General features: G+C 27.8%; 1 protein-coding gene across 4 annotated transcripts in view; it reads right to left on the bottom strand.

Moving 5' to 3' along the window:
* The window catches only part of Gw (trinucleotide repeat containing adaptor protein gawky), an 83,018-nt gene that overhangs the window by 51,229 nt on the left and 14,386 nt on the right, over nucleotides 1-17,403 (bottom strand). For 3 of the 4 annotated variants that reach the window (XM_076305211.1, XM_076305213.1, XM_076305214.1), the window contains exons 1-3: nucleotides 12,972-13,251; nucleotides 3,438-3,487; nucleotides 1,899-2,011 (exon numbers count right to left, since the gene is read on the bottom strand). In XM_076305211.1, the coding sequence (XP_076161326.1) occupies nucleotides 1,899-1,967 (69 nt within the window). In that variant the 5' untranslated portion in view covers nucleotides 1,968-2,011; nucleotides 3,438-3,487; nucleotides 12,972-13,251. Of the gene's footprint in view, nucleotides 1-1,898; nucleotides 2,012-3,437; nucleotides 3,488-12,971; nucleotides 13,252-17,403 lie in introns of those variants that run through there. The other variant, XM_076305212.1, reaches the window with a different exon arrangement.

Genomic DNA, 17,403 nt, shown 5'->3' with positions numbered 1-17,403 from the left:
TGGTCTAGGTCAGTTAATTGACTAGACCGTGACAATCACGGATGAGCCCGATCGCTTGCACATTAATCCTTTGCGGACGAGCGCCGCATATATGCGTTTTACGCAAATCATCAAATTGGCCGAAGAACTTATATATGCGTTTGGCGAAAACAGTTGATAGAGCCGAGAAACGAATATATGTGTCCCACCTAAATGCATGTCGATGGCCGAGGTTAAGCAGAAATATGCGCTGTCAATTTTAAATGACTATGGCGGCAGGAGCTCGGCACCACGGTACGGTTCACTTTGAACCGTCCCGTCCGCAAAGGGTTAAATCGATGTAACTATCCTTTACTAGCATTAAATTGTTTAACACTACTACTTGTGCCAGGAAATTTATTGCCGAAGTCACATACAAACTCAATGGCTTTTGACATAAAACGTTACCCTCAGTTGGAACGTATTTTGTGTTCATGTATTCAAATCAAATATTTAATACGTTTTCTACTTTAACATCTATCACTCAGTCTGAATAGCACTTTGCTATTTGAAGAGCTTATTTTTATCATATTTTAGAAATTGCAAAAGAATTGAACATTATCAGTCATATGATGTTGATTGTCCGCCAGCCTGGTTTTGTACAAAATGTAAACACTGTAAAATTAGCAAGTACCTAGTATCCCGTGCAATGATTTGTTTAAAAATTGATAGACACTCTATTCCAGTTTCTAGCTTCTTTGATCCATAACCCGTCAATCGAAAATACCTTACCGTACCCGTATGAAAGGTAACTTGTTAACAGAAATAACTACAAAGAGTATGAAGGTAGACCAATAACCAACAAAATGGTTTTGACAAAACCCCATTTATCAGAATATGACAGATTTATGCTCGAATTAATAGTTCTCCAATGTTTCGATTTCTCTTTAATGACAATTTCCGCACAGAACCTGTTAAAAAATAGGTACTGAACAAATATCATTCTCGAGTCGAAGTCTCGGTAGCTGTATATACAACAACTCAGCTACCGTCCGTTCACGAGAAGAAGGCACAGTTGTGTTTAATTCTCCATTTTAGTTACATTTCACTGAAAGCCCTTCTAGTATCACAGGCATTGCTGATATTGGCCGAAGACGATAACGAAGATCGGCGGTAGTCATTTCAAAATTGAGCGAAACAAAATAATTCGCAGCATTAGCGTAAGTTTCCAAATGAAACCATTTAAACAGAATAATAGTAAGGAAATCATTCTGTTTCGATCTTTTCATTCGAAGGCTATGTTAATGCATTGCTGATATTGGCCGAAGACGATAACGAAGATCGGCGGTAGTCATTTCAAAATTGAGCGAAACAAAATAATTCGCAGCATTAGCGTAGTCCCCAAATTTAAACAGAATAATAGTAAGGAAATCATTCTGTTTCGATCTTTTCAATCATTAGGCTATGTTGATGCTGCTACGAATTACTCTATCTCATCATCTTCGGCTAATAGCGAGCAACGCCTGTGATATTAGAAAAAAAAGTTAGTAGGACTGTAACTGGAGTGAAAATGTAAACACAACTGTGCTTCTTTTTAGCGGACGGATGATACAAATGCAGAAAGTTCATAGAACAGATTGAGTTCCATGTTTTGCTAAACAGCACATTTGAATACTGTGCGAGGACAGGAAAATGAACATTATTGTGTTACATAGATTAATTATTCAATCTGATTTCTTTTTTACCGGGTCTCGCAATTTCATATTTTAAAAACATTCGACTATTGTATGCCTTGATTTTTATACTTATATTGTAATAATTAATATGACATTTTTAAGGCTCTATGAAATTATGTAAAGATTATGTTATATTAAAAATATACAGATTAAACATTAACAAATAAAGCAAAAACTATTTTACAAACTTTAATTAAATCTCACCATGGAATTTTGTACGAAGGCATTTGTTTCTGTAGAAATCTCATGTGAACTAGAATTGTGTGGAAACATTGGGCTCAGTTCTTCTTTGGCAGGCAATGCATAGAAACCAAGATCTGAAAACAAAATTAGAATACTTTGTAATTTATTGAAAGTTTATCGACAATTTTAAGCTATAAAATATTTAATCACATCATAGCAATGGATACTTTTTATTTTTTCCTCTTTAAATGTGTATGAAAAAAACCAAATATATCATCATACATAAAGTTCATACTAGAACCGATATCACTTAACAAGATTACTTTAAAAGATCCTGAATTACTTTTTGAAAATCTATATAGGTTTATTAATGTAAGTATGCAATTACAATGTGTAATATTTATTTCCATTTAAAAATAGAAATATAGTAAACATTGAATCCTTTATAAATGTTATTCTTTACGTTAAAAATAAAATTATGTTAATATTTCATACAGCAAAAAGAATCGTCTATGTCTTGTAAATATATTATCTCAACCAGATTCATTTTATTTAAACTAAGTTATACAAATAAAGTGTTAAATTCATTATTAACCTTGAAATATATACTTTCAGACATTTATTCGAGATTATTGGTTTAACTTAAAATTCAGAAATGAGTGTCAAATAAAAATACAGTAGAGCGTCGATTATCCGAAACGCAAATTATCCGAACTATCAATTATTCAATACAGAATGAGTCGTGCATTTTACCACGTATATGACAAAGTTTACATTTTAAGTTTAAAGACTCTAGTACCGATGATATTCAGAAATGCTTAAAACATAGATAAAAGTAAACTAGAGTTTAAAATTATGAATGACGATATTGTTTTATCCATTATTAACAAAAATGATAATAAAAATGTTAATACCATGTACTATATTAACATATCGTCAAGCTGAAAACGCATCAAATATTGTATTAGGTACTCTAGACAAAGAACAACAAGAAATAGCTGCTTTACAGATGTTTATTTTAAACCGTGTTCGAAATTTAGTGGTATTTAAAAATGATTATTTTCTTATAATGTTTCTCTTATTAAGTATATACTCTTTTATGTGACGGATATGCGTATTTGAAAATTGTTTTATAACATATTCGCAAATTTGTTTTTTTCAAGGCCATTATCTGAAAAACTAGTTATCCGAACGAATTTTTTCCTCGATTTGTTTGGATAATCAACGTTCTGCGGTATTATTAAATTAAATTTTACTTTTAACATCAAGAGTTATGCAATGAAGTAACTGCAGGTTAAATTGTAACTGTTTTAATTCAGAGTTTCAATGAAACAGTAGTAACTGTATATGTTAAACTGTGAGAATGGAAATTAATTGATAATTTTTAAAATAAAAGTTAGACTAGAAAAGGAAATTTGTACTTTTAATTATAATTATTCAGTAATGATTATTCATTAAGGTCCTAAATAATTTATACTTTTACTTTTTACCAAATTTTTAAAACCTCTTAATGTTATTCAATTTAAAAAATTATAAATGTTAAAAAGAAGAAATACCAACCTTGTAGACTATCACTATTAATGTGCTCCTAGCTCCATGCCAGTGGAGATCTATAACAATAGACAATTATATAAGTACTGTTTATTTTGTTAACATTATATGATTCTAATTAATTATACTATTAATATCTTATATATTAGTTCATAAAATAGCAACCGAACTATTAACGACTGGACCTTCTTTTCTGCAAAAATAGGGTTTCCAAGAAACCAATGCTGTTATCCATCTCGAATGAATATTTTCTTGACGTGTATAATGTCATAGGCTTTGTGCAATAAAGACATACAATAAAGTAAATAACAAAATTTAACATTAAAAATAATTTTTCAACCGCTGATCCATCAAGAACCTTTAACTGCATCACTATAGTTGTAGTTTATAGTCGAGATATCTTTATTGTAGTCTTTTTAACTTAATTCAGAAAATATTACTTCGAGATCATTTAAACTGATTTGTTATCATTTGAAATAAAATCGTCGAAATTATTTCAAAAAATGAATTTTCATTTCCCAAAATACTTATATTTAACATAAAGTACTCCTTATTTCTAGAACAAAATAGTTTTATGGACCAAATAAGAAGGCTTGGAATAGTAAGCATTTATTAATTGCAAAATAATATTTATTTTTGTGTTTAATTATTAGAAAAATTGATTCATTTATTTACATACTGACTTGGCCGTATGCTCGACCTTCTAGGTGCAAAACTCTGTAAAATTGTGTAGTTTGTAATATTTTTCTAGCATGTTTCTACTTCAATAATTCTTCTCTTTTGTACTGGGACAGACATTTTTATTCCACTTCTGCACTATTTTGCAAATTTTGCACTTACTGTTCGACAGTCTTTCAAAAAAAAGCATAATTCATTGTATTTATTTGATAGCGTCTGCGATTACACCTTCGCTAAAATATAATGTTAGAACACAAATATCTTGTCTTTATTCATGTTCGGTCATACTGTGTAAAATTTCATTTGCATAATTTGTATGCAAACTTGACGTAAAAAATGCAGAATTTCTTAGTTGCGTAATGTGCAATGTAAGTTCACATTTCATATATCTGCAGTAGCGAAACGATATTTTTACACATACAAACGCATAAACGTAGTGTATAAACGTACTACTGCATAGTAAAAACATTGAAATACCTACCAAAGAAGTGTCCTGTATTTGATATGGATTCATCAATGCATATCAAACTAATTTATTAAAAGCTACTTTGTTACTGTGCATAGTGTATGTCTTATGAAAACTGCAAATGAATGTTTACATTATTAAATATTTACACAGTATAATTCGACATGAATGTACAAAAGCTTTTTTTCTATCGGGCCATCTTATTGAAGCTGCAATAGCAGAAGCTATTAGGAAATATAATAAAGAAAAATGAAAAAAAAAATAATGAATTCATTAAAAACTTCGGTATAATAACAAGTATGTAATCAGTGGGTATTGGACAAAACAGAAATAAACATTGGCTATCCAAATATGAAGAAACAGAATCAATAAAGTTAAATATCTCAAAATAATGTTAGCGATTTGATAAATCATTCAAATTTTACTTTACAATACATTTCTTGCAATAATTAATTTGGAATATTTTTAAATATATTTTTTTTAATTTCTGTAGTTACTAATATAAACTACGGAATTACAAAGAGAATAATAGGCTTTGCATCGAACAGGTCCAACACACACACAGCGTAGGCTTTTAATAAAATTACTTGAATTTTTTAATAATTACACGGCTAAGTATTCCAATTGTTCAATATCCACTGTTCTAAATCTTTTCATTTGTCTAACTTCAAAATCAAATGCAAAAAATCCGCGAGTAGTATAACGATCTGTAAAAAGTGTAATTGTTAATGATACTGCCGTTTTTTAACTGAGTATTAATGTTATAGAGACTCCGAGGCAGTTTCATATTATTGATGCAAATAGATATAGTGCTATCAAGCCGTAATTAGTTGCGTACTGTTTGAGAGATACAGAACAATTATAAATATAAACTTTTCAATGCGATTATATTTATAGAGCATTTTTCAAAACATCAACTATACTTATATACATAAGATTCAATCAATAATAATAACATATTTATTAAATAATTGCGTTTCAATGTTGTGCTGGTTCATTGTAGCCGTTGTTCGTAAATATTTTAAACTTCTACTATGTTGTTCAATAAGTTTCGTCATACGATAAAACTTATTCAACAATATGGTACCAAGTTGGTCAATAAGTTTTATCGAACGATAAAACTTACTGAACAACGTATTATAACTCTTAGTTTGAATACTATTTTGGACTTAATTATCAACTTATTTCATTTTCTATCTCTGCTAAAAAATATTCGATGAGATTAGAGTTTTTGTAGCGAAGTTTCTAGAACATAATGAATATTTGTTAAGAGCTATTCTTCTACAATAGGGGTGATATTTTTTGAATCATTGCCTAGAAATGTAATATTATGATAACTTTAATTTTACTGAACTTTGTTTCGAATTCATTTTTAAAACACATAAATGCAATAAGAACCTGCATAGCAATTCCCCATTCAACATGGTTTTTTTGTATCACCCTTTTGATAATGCTGAGTGAAACAATAGTTTTTTAAAAAAACTATTCAACTTAATTGTTCCATATACAGTATATATAAAATAAGATATTATATTATTTATCAGAGAATTCAACAAAATGCAAAACGTAACTATGCACTATCTTTTAATTCTTATATTATACACAAAGAGTAATGAAAGAAACCAATTTAAGACACTACTGCACCACTTCTAAGTAATATAAAGAATATAATTATTTAACCGTCACCTAGTAGAAAAATGATAAAGAATATATTTAAAAGTCAGAATATTGGAGTCAGTGTAACTTACCTAATTGATAACTTTTATTTTATTCAATGATGATTCATGTGTGAAATAATCATTGAAAAAATCAGCAGATAAGTGTCTGATATGATAAGTATCTAGTATTGAGCGAACCATGAAGTAACTATGTAGAAGTAACAACTGACAACTTGTTTACCGATTTTATATTCGCGAGCAATAACAAGAATTTTTTATTTTTAGTACTTGTAAAAAAAAATGCAATTACTGCACAAAATCCACATTTGAATTTACAATAACTAAAACTGCTCACTGTTTAATTCTAATGCAAAATATAGTTCATAATAGATATATTAGCTTGAAGACTGAGACACACCACTCGTGCCTTAAACAATAAACTAATGTTTGCTACTACGATATTACGATAGGAATCGTAACGAGCATTTATTATTAAATAATAAGAAAATGTCTTTTAAAAAAATTGTATCAACTGCAATCTTTATTATTACATTATATATAATATTAGTAAATCATCAAACTGAAAATAAGTACTAATATTCTTCTATATTCTTCTGCTTCTGTTGGACAAAACTTGTACAATATTTTTATCACTGTTTACGACAACTTTTATTACTGTTGCCACAAATAATAAAATTTAATCAAACCTATGATAGCAATATGTACGTATGTTAAAAGTCATCCTATATTAAACGAACTCTTACAGACCACTATGTCGAGTCATGTCAAAACGGGTTTTCTCCATTGATCGAGACTGTAAATAAAATCTCGAAAAATTATCAGGTCGACATACTATCTTTTCCCAAAAAACGAATAAATTTAATAATACAACAAACGAGTCAGTTTGAAAAATCAATAATAGGTTGTTTAATAAATTTTATCGAACGACAAAACTTATTGAACAACCTAATATATAGAAATGATCAACAGATTAATAGAAAACTTTTGCCTACTTTATTTGAGAAATTTTAAATCATTAGGACTTAACTAAATGCCATATTCTAACCAGTAAGTAATCGTCGTATCTAAACGCTTTATTACAAGTAAGACATTTCAGATGTCTAACAAAACTAATCACCTGGCTAAGTTGTTGCGGAATGAAAACTTAACTATACCAGGGACACACTTTGATCGCATCGAAACTACTAATTTAAAGTTTTTACCTGATTTAAGTAATTTGGATTGATTGCCTAAATAAAAATTTTAAATTAAGTTGCAACATCTTGGTTTATTAACAACCGAAATGCAGTTAATCTCTTAATATCATATTAATTACATTCAAATACGCTCTCGTCATTCGAACATTGTTAAATATTTTGTCTGTATGTTGTTGGATAAAAATGAAACAGAAGTTGGTTCTTGCACCAATATAGTAACAATTTTACAGTTTGTTGGTTTTGCTCAACATCAACTTATGTCCAGAAACTTACCTGTCGATTTACTCAAGTTCTTTCACACATAGATTAGTCGAAAGTGACGCCGAAATACCGTAATTAAATGAGTTGTAATACATACAACATTCCAAAATTGACACTTTCTTTTATAATTTTCTCTTCAAATAACAGTTAAGTAATTATGCTTCTCGGTTTTGCAAGAATTTTATGATGACAAAGAGATTCAAAATTGGTTATTTTCCACCGTAGAAAAAAAATGTTTACAATATGTATTGTACCAATTGTCAAACATGATGGAGACTCAGTTATGGTGTGGAGATGTTTCTCGACCGTTAGAGTAAAATAATTGATAAAAGTAAAGAATACAATACGAAAGGAGGATTGTAAGTAGATATTTGAGCAACACACTATCAGGTTGCCATTTAATACGTACAAATTTTATTATGCAGCAGAATAACGCCCCTAAGTACTCATCTAAATTGTGTACAGGGTTGCAAAAAGAAACAGAAAGTGTTCTGAAAAACATGAGATGGGCATTACAGTCACTAGATTTGAGCCCAATTGAGCTTTTACAAGAAGAGTAAACTCGGTAGGAATATTCGATTCCACTGCTCAAGATTGAAGGAACACCTTTAGCATATACTGCAAAAAGCATGAAACAATATAAAATTAAAAAACTCATTGTCAGGATACCTAAAATATGCCAAGTAGTCATTAGAAGCAAAGATGGCTCTTTCAATGAAGAGTCGATTTAAGAAAAACATCTGTTTCTTTATGAAAAAACGAAAGAAAAATGTAAGTGTTATTTACTAAACGTTTTGAGAAATAAAATATTTTCAGTTCCTATAAAAATGTGTAACCTTCTTATCCTCTTTTGTAGTGTATGTATGTGTGTTCAATTTTTAAGTTATTTTCAATACATACTATAGACATAAAGATAACTACTAGAATTGTCAATAAATATTTATAATTAAATTTCCCAATCATACAAGCCAGCAGCATCATTACAAAGAAACGTGAAAAGAATAATGTTAAAATGGTACAAGAAAAATATTGATAATTAATATATTAATAAAAATGGATATAGTTTCTTATCTACATTTTTCTATATGCCAAATTTTCTTTTAGATCCTCTACTTTAGAAAATACTACTTTGAAGACTTCAAAATTTTCTCATATTTATGTAGATGAACTTATTTGAAAACAAACAATACATCAATTTAGATTTTCTTCCTAAAACACGTAAAAAGTATAGTAATATTAAAATAAAATTAAAAAATCAAGTAATATATAGAAGATAATATTACAAAATAATATGATATATACTAAAATTTTAATTAATTTCGTTAAAAAATAAGTTAATAGTAAAAAAAAGTATAATATTGAGTTGATTCCTTAAAAAGTTCCATTGTATGTAACAACAATGTATGTTTTTTTTAAGAATTCTTCTAATTCTACCTACTGATTTTTTAATTTATTTGATAGTAAAGGGTCCAGCAATTTCAAGTCAATATTATAATTGTGCACATCTTAAGAAACTGTGAAAACAAACTCCTGAAATCAAAAATTTGAAACTTCATATACGTTACATAATGCTGTAGAGATTCAAACATGGAAACTGTGCTACTATAATGGCTCAAAAAGCTTATGATATATGTAACAATGATGTCATAACAGATTCTGCAATGCAAAAGAGATTTGTGAGATTTTGTTAAAAAAGTAGAAAGTTGAAGAACAAATTGTTGTCATTCCTACTTCAATCATAATATTTTAAAATGATTGGTGAAACACAACCGAAGTTACATAACAAGAAAACTAAGAGAGATATTAAATATGTACATCACAGCCCACTATATATAGTGATTCTTAGAAACTTGTTGATGTCAATAAGTTAGGATTTTGAATGCAGCATAAGCTGAGTGATACCACACACCAAATTGTATACTTATTGCAACAAAGAAATAATCCCTTTTTAAAGAGAATAGTAACTAGTGGTGAAAAATGGATTGTATACAAAATTCTTGTCTATGGAAGATAGTGGGTTGATAAAAATAACCAGTATCGAGAACTGGTAATACTGGTATACTATAAAACCATTGCTGCTCGTGTATACATTTAGCATCTACAATGAGACTCAGAGGAAGTATAAGAAAGATGCATTGCTTTTATTAATTGATAAATGTAATTTTATCATACGACAGCATTTTATCACAAAAGCCCATTCAGAAAAATTATATCATAAAGGTATTAAAACTTTGATGGTCAGTTTTATATTATCCTTCGTATTTTCCAGAACTTTCTTGAACAGTTTTATACCCATTTTAATTACTGCAAAATGGTTTAAATGGAAAGCAAGCACTTCATTAATGATAGTCATTCAATCAATGCAGTAAAAACTTTTCGAAATCAAAACTTCCAGAATTCTACATAGTATCAAGAAGTTAACATCCTAACAGGAACAAATCCTAATTAACAGTGAAGTATATACTAGTATAATAGTATTTTATGTTGGAATGAATATTTTTTAAAGAAAATAATTTATTTACGAATTAACCCAAGATATTCTTTCTACAGAAATAATAATTTTTATAATATATTATAAAAAAAAGTATGTTTCTAATCTAGAATTTCATAATATCTAACCATAACAAAGTATAACAGAATGTACATTTGAAACAAAATTGATTACATTTTGTTTGTATTAGCACCAATAAATGTGTGGCAAACGTAAGTCACTCAAGGTTACAGATTAGAAACATCTTAGATACCAACAAAAAATTTAAATTTAACGACTGTCTACTTTAAAGTTGTAAAAACAACAGTAAAGGATATATATATTCTTTCTTCACCACAAATCAATCATATTTTTCCATGGATTGATATGCGCGCGCGCGCGCGTCTTCTACAGGTGAAATGTTGAAACTAAAAATATTTGTAAATTAGAAGTGTGCCTTGATTATCTAAACTGACAAATAATATAACTAGCACACATTTCAATGATGCAACATGGAAAATTTATTATGAACTTTTAAAGATGTCACTTAATTAAAATTATTTATATTTTTAAAATTAAAGAATAAAAAGTTCGTACTAAAATATAGAGAAATTGAATAATTCATATAAGAAGACATTTGCTAAAAATACTTTTACCATTAAATTCATATTAATTATAATTTTCAACAAAAAATGAAATTTCTAATTGGTACCTCTTGACATAATACAAAACAAAGCATTCGATTAAACTCTGGATTAGTGTTTCTTAAACTGTGGTCTAAGAATATACTAACACATTGAGAACTGCATGGTCTCGAGGACACCATGTTCTGGGATCCGCACATTATTTAAAATAATAAATGTACGAATACTTTGAAAATGATGTTATTATAAGCCAAGAAAATCAATATGAGCCTACTATTTCTTTTTGTTTCACTCTAGAGGGTTTGCTATAAGTTTTCCTTATTTAAGAGGCATTGATGTAAAGTTATTTTCAGGAACATTGCTTTAGATCACTTCAATGCAGCTTTTCATATTTTTCTTTTACAATGGATTACCATAATACTCTCAATGAAAACCTAAACTCCATATCACATCTATAAAAATAAAATGACAACTTTTTCTAAAAATTACTTCATTTCATTACAATTCATATTATCAATGTTATGACACGTCAATCGTCAAATAACAGATTTCATATAAAAATTATTCCAACTTTTAAATAGACAAATTGTTCTAAACTTCCTAATAATATTAACATCAACTGTCTGTTCAATTATTCATCGATATAATAGAAAACTCCCAATTCAATACAAAAGTAACTTTTAAAAGTCCTTTGCTAATATAAATTATATTTGTTTTACGTACAATTTAGAATGCAATTTATTTTGATAAGATAGTATCAAAATAAATCATGTTCATTATACAACATATATAATCACGATTGTCATGAAATGACCTTTCACAATTCAAATTATCTTATTATTATCTTATGTTTTGTACTGTATTTTACAAAAGGTTTATAAATTGAGCCACTTGCTGTTAAATTATAAGTTATAATGCTTACAAAATCCTTGGAATAGTGATAAATAGTAATAATTATTAATGAAATGATATTTAAAGCAAAAAAAAATACATATAACCTAGATATACCCACTAGCCTTTAATATAAAATATTTACATAAACAATTCACATTGTCACAAACGATTAAATGTGCCTCTTCATTTTCGTTCTACATTCATCAGAAAAACATTGTATCAGAATCTGCTTACCTACTACTATGATCTCTTTTTATAAATATTCAATACTTAACTGCAATATGAATGTTTACATATGCACACTGACAAACACCATGAAACTATTCGTCTTGCACAAATATACGCGAAATTCCGAAACGGAAATCGTTTCGATCGATGTCGCTCGTTCGAGTACAAACACACGATCACCTTCGTAATTCTTTCTCAGCAGAAAAGTATACAGTAAAGCAACCCCCGTAACATAAAAATGCACCACTCGCCAAATCTGTGCGCAAAAAAGGTTAAATAATAGTAGAGAATAAATAATAATAGTAATTAGTACAATAAAATAGAATTTTTGTTTTCACAGATAATTTTATACACATGCATGCGCATGCATATGCTACCACGTACACGTGTGTTAATATCTCCAAAAAAAAAAACTGTACAAATAAACATGGAAGAAAATTTCTTCGAAGAGTCTGTGTGAAATTCATATTCACATACGTAGAAAATTAGTGCATATATATATATATATATACACATATATATACATACATATACATATATATATATATATATATATAGAAATGCATGTATCTACATATTGTCTACAGAAATGTACAGATACATGTACTTTAAAATATGCGATATGTGTGTGTTTACATATATATATATAATATATATATATGCGCGCGCGCGCAGTACACACATACACGCGCACCACACACACACACACACACATGCGCGCGCGCGCAGTATTCATGCATGCATCATACATACACATACATACATTGCATACATACATACATACATCATCGTGCATACATACATACATTCATACATACATACATTACATACCTCATACATACATACATAATATGCATGCATACATAATATAATTTAGCGATAGATAGATATAGAAGATTGTAAAACGTAAAATGTAAGAAACCGAGAAATCAAATACAAACCAATAATTTTTTCGACGTTTGAAGAAATTGATGGCTAAAATATAAAATGTGTCCTGTCGGAGAAGAAGAGAGATTCGAAAACTTACTTTATAGGTTCGGTGCCCGAAGAATATTTCAGTCTAGACGAAGATATTTCGTTGGCGCACAGAACGGGCAGAGCGAGTACCGCTCCGCTGGTGGGCTATTCCCGCGAGCGGCGCTACTCCCCCGGATTTGGAGGGCTCGGTGCTGCTGATGCGCTCATCGAGACCCGGTTCACAGTTGTACATACGAAAAGACCCTTTCACATTCGAGAATGAATGGTAAATAGTTAAGGATAATAAAAGTTCGACGTTAGATTATTCTTGTGACAAATAATAATCATAATCTGAACAAAATTTCAGATAATTAAAAAAACTAAATATTTGAATGCAATTTATATTTAGAATTTAATGATAAAATGTTTTAAAGAAAGCTTATAAAAAGAAGTAATTATTTTTGTACTTGTAACTAACGTATTCAAATATTTCTTATTATTATATATATATGGTGTAATAATATAATTTACATGATAAATAAATATATATATACATATTTCTTTAAATGCTTTGATTCATTACTCGTTGAGGCATAGATATAAATACTAATACACTAAATCTCCGTATAATGAAATAGAAAAATTACGGCAACCCTCGTATAAGGCGGTATATAAATACACATTGCCCAGCAACCGCTTGACACTGTGCTCTCTCTCTCTCTCTCTCTCTCTCTCTCTCTCTCTCTCTCTCTCTCTCTCTCTCTCTCTCTCTCTCTCTCTCATGCACTCATCACACTCCTGCTTGCATCAGGTTGATTGTAAGTCTGGCATACATACATATAGATTGTCTGTGTGGAAAAATAAGCAAAAAATACGTAATAAAGTTTGTTTGTATGAAGTTTTGTTCTCAAGTTTAAATATTCGTAGAATATACATTTACTCGAATGTCTGTTTGTGTTTATGTTTGTGTTTGTAAAGAATTACAATAATACAGTTGAAACTAATAAAATAGACTTACATTATTTATTTATTTATTGACTTAAAACCCCAATTCTTTGAAACTTTAGTACTGTATGGATTGTTACAAATATTGTTTCCGTTATCAGCATACAGAATTGTGCGCATTAGAAAAGTATAATTTTTTTTTGCAAAAGATTTTCGCGAAAACTTTTTATGGTTTGCATTCACTTTTCTCTGACAAGAAATTTTTGTTTTACATTTTGAGTGGCTCCTCTAATTTTTCTCTAATATTAAATTGTATTGTATACCACTATTATAATACAATAGAAAATTTAAATTAAGTAAGGTACTCTAATGAAAAACAAATATTCCACTATTAATATTTATGAACAAATAAACACAAATAGGAAGTATAAGTTATAGAGAAGTACGTTGATCACAGTCGCGTAAACGCATACTTTACAAATGTTTAATTTCTTTTCCTTAAATACAAAGTACCTAATCAAAAAAATTTGTTTTTCTATATGTGAAACGTATGTCACGGATACAGCTACAAAACACAATACTGATTTCGACAAATGTAATACAAATTTAACCGCACTAAATAAAATTTTTATTTTTGTTGAAAATAATTTAACATTTTAAGAGAAGATAAGTCAAATACATATCAACCATGTATACTTTGATTTTTTCTTTTTTAAAATTTACAATTAAATTTTTGTATTATTTAGCGTACAAACAATTTAAACTTATATAACAGATGTTAAATAAAATTTACTAGTCTAATGCATAACAAAAAATAAATATTATGAATAGAAAAAATTAAAGTCACAGATATACAGAAGTGTCACACTTTAGTACTTAAATTTTATTTGTAAGTATGTAATGTACAATCAAAATCAACGGCTCAAACCTAAAATTTGGTTTGTAATTATATTTTAAATATCTAAATCATTTGTGATAAATATTCGAAATATAATAACTTTACGAAATGCCCACGTTAATATTTGATAATATGAATGAAATTAGTTGGGATAAGGGTGGGAATGAGGTCACATTTACCTAAATGACTGATGTTAAAGATTCCAGTTATTCACAAAATATTAGGGTAAGCAAAATGTTGGCGATATAAGAAAAATCAATTAATTATTTAACGACGATACTTGACACATAATAGAATTTTGGTTCAAAGCTAGTCTAGTAAATGCATAACTCGTGACGTACAAAGATATAAAGTGGAAGATATACTAAAATTTAAGCTGTAAGATCGTAACGTAAGAATTAATATCAGCCAATATCGTATAGTAGTCAATAAGTAAAACAATGGATTATGATTATAATCAATTATCGTATAAAAATAGATCGATATTTCGGACTTGAAAAAGTATGAAATATTAGAATGTCATTGGTTTCGTTTGTTTTTTGTGACCATTCATTATGTAATTACTTATTGATGTGATTATATATTTAATTATATAAGAAAAATAAGAACTACTTACTTGTAATTAAAAATGGAGTGCATTGTTTTTGTGTTGAATATAAATAAAGAAAACTATGCTAATTGATCTAGAATTTGAATTTTTGGTTTTACATTTTGGAATAATATAAATTAAATTCTATTAATGATTGTAATGGAGATATATGAATTTCCCGGTTAAGATTTGGAAATTATCGATCCGTTAAAGGTGGCACTACCTATGTAAATGTAAATACGTACACGATTCTTATCTATAGAGTGCGCTAATATCTGTGCGTGTACAAGTGCGTGCTATTCTCTCGGGCGCACGTCTGCCCTTCACTGTGACAAGTTCGCCATACATTTGCCAATACACTGGTGTTTGTATCTTCTGATTTATATTTAATTTAATTATTCGAATGTTAATATTTATACCGCAAAACATTATCCAATTAACTAAAAATAAACAATATGACAAAAATTTATTAATCTACTACTTATTTTTGTTAAATATTGCACTTTTTTTATCCTTATTTGCAACTTTATAATACAAATTAACGAAAAAATTATGTACATTTTATAGATATTTAATTATAACTGCTAAACCACAAAATAGTTTCAATAGACTAGACTGAAGACGCAAGCATTGTGTCAGAACTCAGAAATCAGAAAATCCAAATAAAATCAAAATCCATTATATATTATTAAAATTTCATAAGAATTTCAATTGTAAAAATTTGATTTATTTATTATTGAAATTGACTATTGAAATTAGAATATTAATCTGATCCTCTTATGTTGAAAGTATAACTGAAGCCATTTTTTAATTTTTTTTTTATTGTTTTAATCTAAATCTAAGTTTCAATATCAAATACAACTACTGATAAATATTACTTCGATAAGATATACAAAATAAAATTCTCATTTATATATCTAACAAAAGATTACTTATAATTATTCAAATATTAAAAAATGTACTTATTTTTATAACATATGAAAAAATATATTTTTAATATAAAACTTAATATAATATGCTTTAAATATACATTTTGCTATGTTGAAAAATATAAGAATATGGAGTGAAAGTGTAATCTTTAGCATGTCCATATTGACGATAAAAGAATACAATGTTTGGGTTACTAATTTACTTCAACTTTTAAATACACTGAAACTTCAGTTACTAATATATTTATACTTTTATTTTTTTATTTGTTTATACAACAATGTTTTTATATATTGAAAATAGATAATTTCTTATTTTAAATGATTTTCCTGTTTTGTATTAAATGTTTTACATAAATGTTGAAAAAATCTATTTAAGACATTATACTTTCTATAAATTTAAGAAAAGCAATACAACAACCGATACTTATGTATTGTAAATGTCAAATAATTGGTTTTGAAATTTGGACATGTTTGTCATTTTTTTATAAACAATCATTTGATTACTGAGTTCAAAACTTGTAATATATTGTTACAGAGAGTAAAAAGTAAATTTTGTACAATAATTTTTGCTGGAAGACATATGAATCACTTACGTAGAAAGACAACTGTTGTACCTAAGAATTAGATTTTGATAAATACTTAAATATAGAATGATCATATAAATAATGAATTGATTATATACAATTAATTATTGAAGTAAAAAGAAACTTTCTTTTATTCTTATAACTTTAAAAAGTTATAAGTTAACCTCATGTATTGTCTCAGATTATTCTTTATTTTGACCCTTACAAATCTTTAATTGTAGAATATTTAAAGTGTAACATAGTTTTAGAAACCAATAATTAATATAACAGTTAAACGTAATGTGTTTATGCATTATGTGTACCATTTGAAATTCAAAAATGAAAATAACTCAGGATTGTAATTTTAGGTTTTTAAATAAAATTTTGCACATATTTATATAAATTTGGAATCTCTAAAATAAGATTCACACACTTATAAAGAAACATTCTTTTAAAAGTAAACTTCTCTCAAAAAAAGTAAAATGAGTTTGAAAACATTAGATATTAATTTAAACATGATTTAACACATTGTGAGTACTCTTATTAGTTAATATGGCACAATAATTATAAATAACATC

The sequence above is a fragment of the Ptiloglossa arizonensis genome, chromosome 2 (assembly GCF_051014685.1).
Source record: "Ptiloglossa arizonensis isolate GNS036 chromosome 2, iyPtiAriz1_principal, whole genome shotgun sequence".
Classification (NCBI taxonomy): domain Eukaryota; kingdom Metazoa; phylum Arthropoda; class Insecta; order Hymenoptera; family Colletidae; genus Ptiloglossa; species Ptiloglossa arizonensis.
Note: the sequence above shows the minus strand (reverse complement) of the source record. Positions and strands in the feature narration are given on the sequence as shown.